Here is a 15211-nt window from a genome sequence, read left to right on the forward strand (position 1 = left end):
TATGCACTTGTGACAGTAAGGATGTGGGGAGACATGTGTGCCACTCGTGCATGTCTACTGTGTAAAGGAAGGAAAAAGTAAATGAGCACTATCAAAAGGTGTGTTAACTTAGTTTATTTTGGCAAAATGAGTACCAGAATCATCCATTTACCTCTTTAGATAATCATAGTGGAAAATTGATTAATTTGAGTAATTCAACCACTTCTTACTATTCAGTTTGACATTTGTAACTTATGAAATCTAAGAAGAAAAACAACCTAGTTACTGTGATTTCTGATCTATATTAGATAGTATTTAATACCACATGGTAATTTTCTTAATTGGCAGTTCTCTCTTATCTGCCAAGGAAAAGAAAGAAAAAACAATCCAGCCTAAAACTTTTAGTGATTTTTGACTGTGAATCAAGTCAAATAATTCGGAGGAAAAGAAGTGAAAGGAAGTTTTAAAGTAGTTTTCAAGTTTTTATTTTAAGAGTTTACAAACAACATGTAATATGTGTGCAAGTGAAATGATCTACTGAAACAGAACTAACATAAGTCAAGTAACATGTATAGATTTGACTCAACAAAGAAAAAAATGGAAGAGTAAAAGGCATGTTTTCCTTGTTCTGGCTTTACAGCAACAGGTCAGGAGGAAAAACATTCTAGAAATTCTATTGGATTTTATTTTATTTTTTTAAATATTTATTTATTTATTCCCTTTTGTTGCCCATGTTGTTTTATTGTTGTAGTTATTATTGATGTCGCCATTGTTGGATAGGACAGAGAGAAATGGAGAGAGGAGGGGGAGACAGGGAGGGGGAGAGAAAGATAGACACCTGCAGACCTGCTTCACTGCCTGTGAAGCAACTCCCCTACAGGTGGGGAGCCAGGGGCTTGAACCAGGTTCCTTATACCGGTTCTTGCGCTTTGCGCCACCTGCACTTAACACGCTGTGCTACCGCCTGACTCCCTCTATTGGATTTTATAAGTTGCTTATAGTCATGAGGTTGAGACAATAGGCAGTGGACTCAGGAAAAGCAGAAACTGTTAACTATACCATTTGTACTAAAGCAAATTAAATTTGCTGTCTGCCTTAAAGAAACTTTGGAGAGACTTCCTGCTTAACTTAGAAATCAGGAATGCATAACAAAGAAGTGTGAAGACTTCTACATGTGCAGCTTTTCCATTGGGTCATTTTGAGCAACATACATAACTGAATAGACATTACTGGATTCTTTTTATTTATTTTTTATTTGTTATTGGATAGAGATAGAGAGAAATTGAGAGGGAAGGGGTAGACAGAGAGGAAGAGAGACAGAGAGATGCCTGCAGACCTGCTTCACCACTTGTGAAGCGACTCCCCTACAGGTGGGGAGCCAAGGGCTCAAACCAGGATCCTTATGCCAGTCCTTGTGCTTTGTGCCACATGCACTTAACCCACTGCTCTACCGCCTGACTCCCTGGATTTTTATTTTATACATGAGGAAATATGATACCTGGCCTAATATCTCAAGGAGCAGTCCTTCAGACAATTATATACTATTACATGGGAGTACTTTTGACGTGCAGATGTCTTTATAAAGAATAACATGGTGACAACTGGAGTGGGTTGTGGCTCCACAGGTAGAATGCTTGCCAAGTATGTATAAAAAGCCAGAGACTTAAACTCCCAGAACAACATATGATGAAACAGTGGTTTGATCTCTTTTCTTCTCACTCAGAAAATAAATGAATCTTTAAAGATGGCATGTTGGCAACTTGTTTGGCAAGAACATCATCATATTTTTTTAATTGGGGGGATTAGTGGTTTATAGTAAGTTATAGTTGTTAATACATTGGCAAAATTTCTCAGTTTTCTGAAAAACACTTTCATCCCCAGCCTAAGTCTTCCTCCACCATCATGCACTAGGACATGAAAATGCCCCTTTCCCAGAGTCCTTTACTTTGCTGCAATTCACCGAACATAGTCCAAGTTCTACATTGTGTTTCTCATTTCTGTTCTTATTTCGTAACTTCTGTCTTTGAGTGATATCCCATGATCATCCTTCTTTTTCTGCCTTATCTCACTTAACATGAATCCTGCAATCTCTGTCCAAGATGAGGTGAAGTGAATTCATCATTTTTAATAGTAGTATTCCACTGTGCATATATATCTAACAACTTCTTAGCCCGTTCCCCTGTTGTTGGACATATAGGTTGCTTTCAAGTTTTGACTATTATAAATTGGGCTGTGAACATAAGTATACATAGATCTTTTTGGATTAGTGTCTTTGATTCCTTTGGATATATCCCCAGGAGAAGAATTGCTGGTCATCGGGTAGGTCCATCCATTTCTAGCCTTCTGAGAATTCTCAAGCCTGCTTTCCACAGACTCAACCAAATCTTTTTGGGTACTTACTGAAATGGGAAGATTATGAAAAATTGAATGGAGGACCTTATGATCAGAATATGACCAAGTTAAAAGATGCCATCAAAGAGTAGTGAAACACCTTAAGTTTTCAACAACAGTGCCAACATAACCCCTAGACTTATAGGAGAAAGAGAAAGAACAATTATTAGATAATAAAAATTGCTCCAACAACATCTGAAGATAGTAAACATAGATTGATCACACATGGGACTGAGGTATTAGAGGGCTTTGAATCCTTAGTCCCACTCAATTCTTACAGTCACCATGCAGTGGATGTTGTTTAATCTTAATTTTTTTATCTTTATTTACTGGACAGAGATAGCCAGAGATTGAGATGTGTGGGGGAGGTAGAAAGGGAGAGAGACAGAGAGACACCTGCAGACCTGCTTCACCACTTATGAAGCTCTCCCCCTGCAGGTGGGGGTCAGGGACTTGAACCTGGGTTCTTGCACACTGTTCTTCTTCTTCTAGCGCTTGCCCTTCTTCCGTAGCCAGTCAACAGCGTCAGGTTGAGCCTCATGTAAAGTTTCGAGACCTCCTTTGAATCTGTAGAGGTGGCAGTCGTTGACTATGTGGGTCATAGTCTGTCTGTAGCCGCAGGGGCAGTTCGGGTCATCTCTGGCTCCCCAGCGATGGAACATAGGCGGTGCACTGGCCATGGCCTGTTTGATAGCGATTGAGGAGGGCCCAATCATAACGTGCTAGGTCAAAGCCGTCAAGCGTTGGACATGGGAAATGAACTTAGATGATGCCGCATCCCAACGAATATCTGGCGGGGCGATGTTGCTAAGAACTGGCAGCCATGAAACCGGGGTGGAACGGATGGTTCCAGAAATTATCCTCATGGAGGAATATAATTTGGAATTGACCAGGTGGACATGGGGGCTACGGAACCATACTGGGGCACAGTATTCTGCAGTGGAATAGCATAATGCCAGAGATGATGATCGTAGTGTGGAAGCGCTCGTGCCCTATGAGGAGCTGGCCAGTCTTGCAATGATGTTATTCCTCGCGCCCACCTTTGCTGCAGTTTTTATGAGATGTTTGTGAAATGACAGAGTGCGATCGAGAGTAACGCCAAGATAGACTGGCTGGGCTTCATGCCAGATTCTCGTATTGCCAAGCTGCACATTAAGCTCACGCGAGGCCGAGGCATGGTGTAGATGGAAAACAGATGATACCATTTTTGCAGTGCTAGGGATTAGTCGCCATTTTTTACAGTATCAGAGACATGTCTTTCATGAGTGTTTCCTCGAGGATGTCGAACTTTGATGCCTGAGTTGCACAGCAGATGTCATTGGCGTAGATGAACTTCCTTGAAGAAGTTTCTGGGAGGTCATTGATGTAAATATTAAATAGCGTAGGAGCCAGAACAGAGCCCTGGGGGAGGCCACTTGAGACAAGTAATGTGTGCGCTTAAGCAGGTGTGCCACCACCTGGCCCCAATGTTGTTTAATCTTACATGAAGCCAAAAGTGAAGGGAGTTCAAGTGACTATTAAGGTCACTCTCCTGTGTTGAGAATAAGTAAACAGTAAGAACCAGTCAACGCCTATGTTCAGTGGGGAAGCCAGACTTTCCACCCTCTGCAACCCACAACGACCCTGGATCCATACTCCCAGAGAGATATAGAATGGGAAGGCTATCAGGGGAGGGGATGGGATATGGAGATCAGGTTATGGGAATTGTGTGGAATTTTACCCCCTTATTCTATGGTTTTGTTAATGTCTCCTTTCTTAAAAAAAAAAAAAGAAAGAAATGAATCTAGAGGAGGTGAATCTTTGGCGCTCTAATCACTATCCAAATGAGCACTAAATTAAGTTATTATTAGGAAGAAAGGAAAGACAGATAGCAAATTTGCATGGGTTTTCTCATGTAATTTTATAATCCCCATAATGAGAGACTGATAATTGTTTCTGTTTGACAGCGATGGGCATTGAGTCCAAATATATTTAATAATTTGATCATTAGTCACAAAGTAAGTGTAAGAATAAAATGAGCAGCCAAAATTGCTTGATTGTGGTATAGTGAAGCATATAAAAATAGTGGCACTCCAACTAGGCAACAGTTTTAATATGAAGCTGTCTGTATACCTTGAAGATGGATGCATAAAAATTTCTGTAGTAGAAATCTGTCGACTTGCTCTTGACCAAGGTTTAATCAAAGTTTTTCATAATGATGTTTCACTCACATTCTGATACAACACATAGATATTACTCAGTTGTGTGATTTTCAGCTAAGCCTCAAAACCATTTTAATTTCAAGTGTCTGAGAGACATCACAGGTTAAAAAATTACACTCTCAGAATATATTGCAAAAATAATAAGGACAATACATACTAGTCTTCTGTCTCTGAGGAAACTAAAATTTCTTCCACTAAAGTAGGCTGGAGGATACATATGTAGACCTTAACCCATCAGCTTCTTTACAAAAAGTTGAGATAAGAATTTTCTATGATTATTAGAAACTCTGACTAATATCAAAGTCCAATGCATGAGTTTACTTCACGATAACATTAGAATATTATGGCATCAGGGGTTGCATGGTAGCACATCGGGTTAAGTACACATGGCGCAAAGCACAAGGACCGGCGTAGGGACCCTGTTCAAGCCCCTGGCTCCACACTTGCAGGGGGTTACTTCACAGGCAGTGAAGCAGGTCTACAGGTGTCTATCTTTCTCTCCCCCTCTCTGTCTTCCCTTCCTCTTTCAATTTCTCTCTGTCCTATCCAACAACGACATCATTAACAACAACACTAGTAACAACAACAATGAAGGACAGCAAAGGGGAGAAAAAAGCCTCCAGGAGCAGTGGATTCGTAGTGCAGGCACCGAGCTCAACAGGGTACACCACCACCCAGCCCCTACAACATTTTAACATTAAATAACTTTTGTTATTTTGTGTGACTTTGCTTCATGTTGTTTTCCTAATATTCCAAGAAATTTATTACTTTAACAATGGAGATGTGGCTAAACAAAATATGTAGCTGAACAGTATCTTAGGACTTAGATAACACTTGCTTGTAAAAATTCTGATTAGTCTCTTATTCATCTGAATTTATTCTAATAATGTATCTATTTCTTTCATCTTGAGTGTATTTGTGAACTTTAGAATAATTTATCATGGACCTCAGAGCCTTCAAGCTATTTGTATATTTACTCCTATTGCAGGAAAATTGAAGTCTGTGATAAATTGTAAAATCATTTCACTTCCAAGGTTTTCCTGGGTAGATGATGCTATATGATGATTTACACATTAATTTCGTAGGCCAGAGTATGCTATTCAGTGTACTTTCTAATGTATATTTTTGCATGTTCTATTTTATACATTATAGAATATGTCTTTGCAAGTTATCCATTAATGTGTATTCCTGTAATCTTTACCAGACTACATCACAGCTACACACCTGTTAAATGTCAATAAAAAACAGACAGTTCTCTGAGTGGAGAGGTTTGCACATATGTGTGTTTGTGTGTGTGATTGATACATTCACTACTGAATGAGCTGTCTGCCTGAAAGACATTTTTCCCATTTCTTTCCCTCAGCAATTATAAAAACTGCCCTCCCCAATATGGACAGAGAAGCCAAGGAGGAGTACCTGGTTGTTATACAAGCCAAAGATATGGGTGGACATTCTGGTGGCCTGTCTGGGACCACGACACTCACGGTGACCCTCACTGACGTTAATGACAATCCTCCAAAATTTGCTCAAAGTAAGTTAGTTCCCTGTACTGGGTGAGAAAGTAAGTGTGCTGTTTTCATTTAAAACATGTATTCTAACTTGCAATCGCATCCAAAAAACCCAGTGGTAATCTTTGAGTGCTTACTATGTGAAAGGTATGAAGCAATCAACCCTGCTATCACTTAAGTACTAAAAGGATCCTCATTTAAAGATCTCACAGAAGTTAAGAACATTTCCAAATATCATGTGTATATAAGTAGTGGAGTTGAGAATTAGCTTGTCTGACACAGTGGAGCAAGCCATGTATTTATTTCCTATATGAAAAACTTGAGAGAGTGATTAAAATGCAACTCAGACATTATTAATAGGCCTACTCATTGGATAACAGAAACTAAATCTCTCATGTCTGAGGTGGCAAAGACAACTATGTAGTATAATTGCTGCAAAAATTACTACATCCATCCGTTCTGCAACTGTAGGTGGTTAGAAGCAACAGCAGTATTCAGTGTCTGCCTATTCCTCCTAAAGTTTTGCTCTGCCTAAAAAACCCTCTCAGTCACTTTCTAGCAAGCTACCACTAAGCAATGAGGTAGACCATTATTATTTGCCAACTTTCTCATAATAGTACACTTACCTTCTGAGTGTTCATCTAAGCAGCCTGGTATAGAGAGTTGATTTGGAGAACCCTTTTGGACATGGGCATTTTTGAATTTCAAATAGAAGTTAGCTGGAACAAGGTAAAAACAGGGAGTAAGTGATGGGCACTGCAGTTAGAGGGTAAAGAACATCTAAAAGTCCCCATGGAAGAGTGTTCTGGTTCTGTGAGGGAAGTTAAAGCATTTCACAACAGCTGGAGCTCAGAATCTGGAGACTTCGGTTAGGAAAGAGTTAGCCATACTTGAGTTTTTAGTTTACTTTAAGTACCATGATACTCATCTTAAAATCTCAGGTAGTCACTGGAAGATTTTAAGTTGGTAGCTGAGTGACAGAATTAAATTCTAGGGTAATCAGAGAAAATGAGATCTGATCTGATCCAATGTCTTTTCTACACTGCAGCAAGTTAAGGGTTGTTTATAATCACTCCAATAAAAAAGTAATGGGAGTCCTAACAAGCACAGGTAGTTGTAGTAGAAAGTATCAAAGTGTATCAGTGTTAGAGACATTTAAATGTTAATAGTGATAAACATCTAAGGATTGATTGCATTTAGAGCCAATGAGATGAATTATAATCTTCTGACAGGAAAGATTAGATGCATGGTGGTGCTCTTTGCTGGGACAGGAAATATCACAGAGTCATCTTTTCTGCTATTAAAGAGAAAGAGAAGAGCAGAGAGTAAGTTAAGAGGAAGGAGGGAAACAAAAGAGGGATTTAAAAAGACATGCTGCAGATACCTTTACAAATTATGTGTGGAAATTTGAAGGCAGGAGGAGTAGAGAAGATACATTTCCATTATGAATTTAGAATTTTCACATCTGTTCATTCATTAATCAAGCAACAATTCAACCTTTTTAAATAAAATTACTGAGAGAAAGAATGCCACTTTCCCCTCCTGCTCCCAACTATTTTACTTCCCTTTCACTTGCAATTATAGTTAATGCTCTAATAGGCATCTCTTCTTTATCAGAAAATGATTGTTTCAGTTCAGCAGTGGCAGATGTAACTAAAATGCTCCCTTTCTTAGAGGTAATAGCTATTAACTATGATCATTCTGATGGAGATGGTAAGAATGAGCAGAATAGGAAGGGGTAAAGAGACCTTCTATTAGTTTGGTTTCCCAAGGCTCTCGGATGTAAGGCTGGTGGCAAGGTGAGGCACCTTGCTGGCTTATTTACTTAATAAGGATACCTAACGGGATCATCTCAAGCCTTGCCTGGAATGTAAAATTTGAAGGAAATGGAATTGTTATACCAATTATGAGAGAACTGGGCACAGCCAACTCCACACGTTGGCTTCCAGTGCCTATCTCATGGCAAGATGAGAAAACATTTTGCTCCCCAGGCACTTCACTTCATGATTCTAAGAGGTGTATATATTTCATCATTAAATTAAAAGCTTGTTTGTACTGGAGAAAAACTTTACCCATCACCTGAAATTATCTTGTGGTATCAAGTAAAATCATCCTTGGTTTATCTAAGGGAATAAGTGATTGAGCTCAAACTAGTAGGCAATGTTCTTCAGATTTAATTTTTTCCTTTTGGGTTTATAGTTCACTGAATGCCTATTTTTCCCTCAGTTTGGTTGCAATGGGGCTAAAACTCCCTGGTTGTCTGAGATTGAGTTGTCTAGAAACAGGAAATGAGATACAAATTTGATTATAAGCAGTTTATCTTGGGGCTAATCTTAAGAAGTATGAGGGAGGTGTATCCAGTTAAGCACACATATTACCATGCCTAAGGACCCAAGTTCAAGCCCTTACTCCCCACCTGCAGGGACGTGCTTCATGAGTGGTGAATCAGTTCTTCAGGTGTTTGTCTTTCTCCCTCTCTACCTCCCTTCTCCTCTCAATTCCTATCTGTCCTGTCAAATAAAAAATAGAAAGGAAAAACAATAAAAATAAAAATAAGGCCACCAGGAATGGTGGATTCATAGTGCAGGCACCAAGCCCCAGCAATAACCCTGGTTGCAAAAAAAAAAAAAAAATAGCAGCAAGGGAAACTGAGAGAAAAGGGGACAGGGATTACAGAGGAAGCAAGAGAGAGGAGAGAGGAGAGAGAAAGAGAGAGAGAGAGAGAGGGAGAGAGAGAAAGTGATCATCAATAATGTACATTATTCAAGTCAGTTTGCACTCTGGGCGACAGGAGTTTTATCTTATCTTACTGGGAAAAATATAGAACAGTATAAAAATAAGAAATAAGACATAGTTCATAATTATCCTTATTAAGTGGGGAGGGAAGAACCTTGGATTTTCTTCTTATATGAGAGATGAGAGGTGGAGCGAGATAAAGGGAGAGGGGAGACACTTGCATCACTGCCCCACTTCCTCTGATTTTAAACCTTACCAACTGCAGGTGGGAACCCAGGGCTTAAATAAACCTGGAGCTTCTTGTGGCATTAACATTTGCAGTCTTAACTGAATCTTAGGTCTAGGCCTAAGCTGGGGATTTTATATCTAAATGCCTGTGAGTCTTGAGGGTCACTTCTGAGACGGCATTCATTCTCCCACTCTGGCCTAACACTGTGGACACAGTGGATTTTGAGGTTGAAGACAAGCCTGAGGCAAATTAATGGAGGCACTGGCAATTAGATGCGGGGCAGGTATAAACTAAAGAGGGAATTGCCAAGGGTTATGATTGGGATACCAACAGCTTCCCAGTGTAAGGGAGTGGCGCCCATAATACCATTCATTAGTTTGAATAACAATGGGACTAAAGCTACTAATTAGACATACTTTCCATCATCCCCAGGAGAATGAGAATACACTGTAATTGTATTTTGCCTAAAGAGTTTTGAAGGTAGGATTTTTGGTCTTTAGTGCATTGAGGACTTTAGTAACAAGAGGAGTGTTTCATGTGTCTGAACAGCTTGCTGCAGGGCACAACAGAAGTTTAGTAATTGGATTTTATCAAAAATGGGCTATAGGTCTGTAAATATAAAGGTAACTTCAAAAGTGACTTTCAGTGTGCTACACATTGAATCTTTCTGTGCTGAAATTAGCTTAATATTTTATGTTGGGAAACAATGAATATCCCCATGGGCAGTCAATGTGATTATAAAGCAAATTGGAAAGAACATTCATACAGTCTCACTGTTACCCTGATAGAGCTCTGCTCCAAATTTATACTTGGTAAACATATGGTTGAACAAGTTCCATAGTCTCAAAGAGAGATGACTGCTTCTGGGAACTGTTTGTCTCTGACTCATTTGAAAGACTGTACATTCTACAACAATCAGGACATTTTTGTTTTTGGTCTGGGTTGGAAGCATCTGCAGGAAAGCCCAGTACAATGAAAGTGTCCAATAAATATTTGCTAAATGAATGGGCAACTGGATGAAATCTGTGTAGTGCAATGTTTCTCCTCTTTCCTAAGGTCTGTATCACTTCTCAGTACCAGAAGATGTGGTTCTTGGCACAGCCATAGGAAGGGTGAAGGCGAATGATCAGGATATTGGTGAAAATGCACAGTCATCATATGACATCATTGATGGAGATGGAACAGCACTTTTTGAGATCACTTCTGATACCCAGGCCCAAGATGGGGTTATAAGACTAAGAAAGGTAAGCTGAGAAAGATGTTGCTCATCTTCAAATTACTTCTTTGAAACTTGAATTTTCATGTTTGCAGCATGTCCTTCCCATAAAACCGTTTGTGGACTCACTGACAACATCATGGAGCTGATAGACTATCCCTTCATTAGCTGTGAAGAAACAACCCCTTTTTGCGTCTCATATTCCTAGGCCCCAACTTTGAATTTTCAATGCCATGGCAATACTTGATTCCCATCTCATTTTCTCTCCTATCTCTGACTCAGAGCTTTTCTCAAAACTGCAAGAATTTGTTCACTTTGTATATAGAGCACTCCAATTATGTAGGGAAATCAACAAACTAAGGAAACTATCAAGCAGTGAGGAAGAGAGATTGATGAACAGTTCCTATTCCATGCAGAAATTATTCAGAAATTATTATTGTCTTTGATTGGTAAGAAAATCCCTAGTGGTAATAAGCCTCAGTTGTCCACAGAGGTGGTAAGCTCAATAATTTTTAATTTTTTATTAGAGATTCAATATTGATTTACATGTCAACAGGGGTATATTTCCACACTGTTCCCACCACCAGAGTTCTGAATCCCAAGTTCCTCCATTGCAAATTGCCACAATTCTCCCAAGGTTGTAGATGTGGGTTAACTGTCATCTCTACAGCTATCTGTCTACATTTGTACATAATTAACCCCTTTTTCTTCCAGGTTCAGTCCTCTCTTCCCCCAAAAGGGAATAAGTATATATATGTACATATATGTACTTATATGTACATATATATACTTATTCCCTTTTGTTGCCCTTGTTTTATTGTTGTAGTTATTATTGTTGTTGCTATTGATGTCGTTGTTGGATAGGACAGAGAGAAGTGGAGAGAGGAGGGGAAGACAGAGAGGTAGAGAGAAAGATAGACACCTGCAGGCCTGCTTCACTGCTTGTGAAGCGACTCCCCTGCAGGTGGGGAGCCGGGTGCTTGAACCGACATCCTTATGCTGGTCCTTGCGCTTTGCACCACGTGCACTTAACCCGCTGCTCTACTGCCCTACTCCCGCTCAGTAGTTTTTAATTGTTTCCCATATAACTGTATTCATCTCTATACTGTGCCACTTCTCTCTCTCTGTCTGATGGAGAAAAGTGGCCCAGAGTGGTAAAATCACACATACATACATACATGTTCAAGCATTGTAGTAAATGAAGATAATCATTATATTATCTCCTTATTATAGGCTGACATTGAAGACAAAAAAAATTTCATGAATAACACTAATACTGCACGACCAACAACCAGGCTCTTTTGGGGGTGGTGGTGAATGTGATAATTCTGTGCTTTTCTATATTTACTTCTCATCATGGCATCTACATTCATAACAATATGTAGAACACAGTTCATTAGCTTATAAAAATTTTCATTTGCAAACAAAATTACCTTTCTGTCCTCATCTTGAATATTTTGTTCAGTTTGCTTTATGTCCTTTTCATGAATTAGTACAAGTTAAGGTTTTGTTCAAATTACTTGGGGGTTTAATGATTTAAAATGCAGTTGTTGAGACGTAGGTGCAATTTCTCATTTCCCTGTGTTAGATGCCTGTAAAACACCATCACTCCCAACTTAGAACTTTTTGTACCATAGTATGTACACTAGGACCCCAAAGTCTTCTTGTGACCATGCTATCAGAAATCAGTAATTTGTCCTCTGATCTATCCTGCCTTTCACTAGCTTATCTTACTATCTAGTTTTCTCCATTATGTTACATACAATCCACATTCACTGTTCTTGTTCTTACTTCCACCATTTTGTCATTCCTTCAATGAAGAGGTATTGGTTAAAAGAACCTATAAGTTTGTATAAAAAAATACACAATATATTTTAAATAAATTTTGAAAACAATGACTTGAATTTATTTTAATTCCCTGACATAAGTTTAGGATTAAGGGTTTAGGAATATTTAAAAACTATTGTCTGAATTAGAGTACCATATAATTATACTTGAGTCAATTATTGAATAACCTTAGAGCCACATTTTCCTTGGCTAGTGATTCCTAATGTCATTTTTATTGTTATTGTTAACTACTATCCTTTGTTTCCATAAGGTACTCTTAAAAACTGAAGCAATTAGCCATTTACTGTAGTTTCATTCACTGCTGTTCATAAACTTGAAAACATGTACTATGTTGTCATGATTAAAGTATAAGGAGTCATATTTCTACAATTCATGGGTCCTTTTTTTTCTGATAAAATCCTAGAATAAAAGGATGTGTTTGAGTACACTGCATTATGTGAAGCAGGAATTAAACAGATAATCTATTATATTTAACAGCATATGTGAAAAATATGAAATAAAAAATTTTATAGTAAGGATTTTGTAGTAATAATTGTGATTGGTAAGTTGTGAAAATGCAGGTGTCGAAACATCAGTCCAAGGTTATATATGCCTAATGTTTTCAGAATAGTTAAGAAAATAAGTATCTGTTTTGTTTACTAAAAAATACTTCATAAGATAATCAAGTTCCATCAGAACTGAATTCAAATATAAAAATCAAGGCAATTTTTTGCAATAAGAATATATACTTAAGCTGATACAGGAGTTCTAAAAGGGTTCACTAATGCCAGATTGTGCTTCAGCTTTTAATTTTTTAATCTGCATTGCAGATTTAAAGTTCTATTTCTTATAAGAAACTGCGATGCAAAACTAAATTGCCTCTTTGAGTCTTGACGGATTTGTGTCCTTGAAATCTGAAGTATTAGGAGTTGCTGTCTATGGGACCATAAGGGTTCTGATGCAAATTGGTTTCTGGTTATTTAAGGGGACAATGTTCTTTTTACTGAGCTCTATTTACCTAGGTCATTTACTCAAGTCTCTGGGGCTTTTAAGAAGTGAGGTATTAATATGTCATAAATATTGTCAGTAATGGGACAGTGAGGTCATTTTAAATGCTTTTAAGTGGTCAGTGAAGGCACAGTCAATCCTACTTCCCTATAATGCTCTCATCCTTCTTGCTTCTAAATATAAACACAAGTAGACAGGTATCTGAGTACCTGTTTCTTTATATGCCCACCTGCTTCCTAGCACAAAATTCCTAATAGAGACCTTCTAAGAGTGCCTTAAGAAATAATAAACCTCATTTGATATACATGATCAATAGAGCAGCAATGCTATGGAAATGAAATAAGAAAACAGTCTTTGTTGGATTAGTGCTAAATTATGCTTTATTTTGTCTCTTTGGACAAAACAATGATTACTTCTAGTTCTTTATATTTCACACACTGTTGCAGAAATGATAAAATATTCTTCTCAGATAGAGATTGTGTTCGATGCAGCCTTATCTCCTACCAGCAGAGGCTCGATTAACTGGCTGATTGGTATGCAGGTCATGCCATCACTAGTAAAATTTTATTATGACTCTGAAGTGAAATTTTGATGGCACAATTCATGACTGTGAATATTTTGTGAATTCCAAGTGAAATGAGCAAAACAAAACAAAACAATGGGAGATTAGATTCACTGAGATTGTATAATAAACAGATATCAATAAATGCCTGTAAAATTTACAGGTTGAATCTGGGGGAATGGGGAGTGATCCCATTAAGGCTCACAAATGGTTTTAAATGCACAAAACTATCATCCATCAGTGTTAGACTCATTTGTTCTTGCTGCTGTGGTCATTAGTGAGAAGCATTCATCTTTGTCATTTCTTAACAGCCTTTGGACTTTGAGACCAAAAAATCCTATACACTGAAGGTAGAGGCAGCCAATGTCTACATTGACCCACGTTTCAGCAGCAGGGGACCCTTTAAAGACACTGCGACTGTGAAAATTGTTGTTGAGGATGCCGATGAGCCTCCAGTCTTCTCTTCACCCACTTACCTCCTAGAGGTTCATGAAAATGCTGCTCTGAACTCCGTGATTGGACAAGTCACTGCTCGTGACCCTGACATCACTTCCAGTCCTATAAGGTATTTCTTTTATAAAAGGAATACTGGGGGTGTGGGGTGGGGTAGGGGGTGGAGAGCACTGGCTAAACCTAATGACAAACAAGCCAATGCAGAGTGGAGTTATGTCAACCTACAAATACCGAGACTACAGATATTGTGCAGTCAAGAAAATCATGATGGCAAAGCTATCCAGCTTTTAGATATCACAGCTTTTGCTTAAAATTCAAAATAAGAACGACAGGTAGCTCACTTAGTAGTGTGTGTGTGTATTTGCATGTGTGTGTGCGTGCGTGTGTGTGTGTCCCCGTCCTGTGCCTTGGCTATGTGGGACCAGCCTCAACACCACATGGAGCACATGGCACCAGGGGAGGTTCTGATTCTGTGGTCTCTCTTCTCTTTCTCCATTTTCCTCTCTCTGACTGGCTATGAATTAAAGAATGGAAAAGTTGGCCCTTGACCAGTGTAATTGTGCATGTGTGAGGCCCTGGCACCACAATAACACTAAACAAAATGCAAACATGTGTTTCTAGCAATTTATATAATCTCTTATAAATTAAGAGATTAAGTTTTGTTTGAGTGTTTTTTTTTTAAGCACTGGGAAAGTATATTTTTTCATGTGACAGAGTGAAATGAGTATATTGAGATATACAGTGAAATACACACACACACACACACACACACACACACACACACTCTAGTATTAGAGGCATAAATTCTTCAATGCAATAAGACGCCCTTACCTTATTTCTGTGTTTGGTTTGAAATTATCTTATTACTTCATGGGTATTTCTGATAGATCAGTATGTCTGTATTGGTACATTTTAGGAAAAAGCATTTTCTTCCATTTCAAAAATGCCTTTCGTTTATGTTTTCTCTGCTCAGAATTTTATTTCCCAAGATGAGAAGATGAGAAGTAATCCTTTATAAGAGTTGTTCTGCCTTGTTTAGAAATGAGGCTCAGTTCTATTTTTTTTTTCTTTTGAACTGTGTACATCTTTTCTCTTTTGCCA

At 38.4% G+C, this 15211-nt stretch overlaps 1 protein-coding gene across 4 annotated transcripts in view; it reads left to right on the forward strand.

Moving 5' to 3' along the window:
• CDH8 (cadherin 8) overlaps window positions 1-15211 on the forward strand; it is a 487537-nt gene that overhangs the window by 268666 nt on the left and 203660 nt on the right. For all 4 annotated transcript variants that reach the window (XM_007528643.3, XM_060185427.1, XM_060185429.1 and 1 more), the window contains exons 5-7: window positions 5935-6102; window positions 10101-10288; window positions 13969-14222. In XM_007528643.3, the coding sequence (XP_007528705.1) occupies window positions 5935-6102; window positions 10101-10288; window positions 13969-14222 (610 nt within the window). The remainder of the gene's footprint in view (window positions 1-5934; window positions 6103-10100; window positions 10289-13968; window positions 14223-15211) is intronic.

The sequence above is a fragment of the Erinaceus europaeus genome, chromosome 2, assembly GCF_950295315.1.
Source record: "Erinaceus europaeus chromosome 2, mEriEur2.1, whole genome shotgun sequence".
Lineage (NCBI taxonomy): Eukaryota > Metazoa > Chordata > Mammalia > Eulipotyphla > Erinaceidae > Erinaceus > Erinaceus europaeus.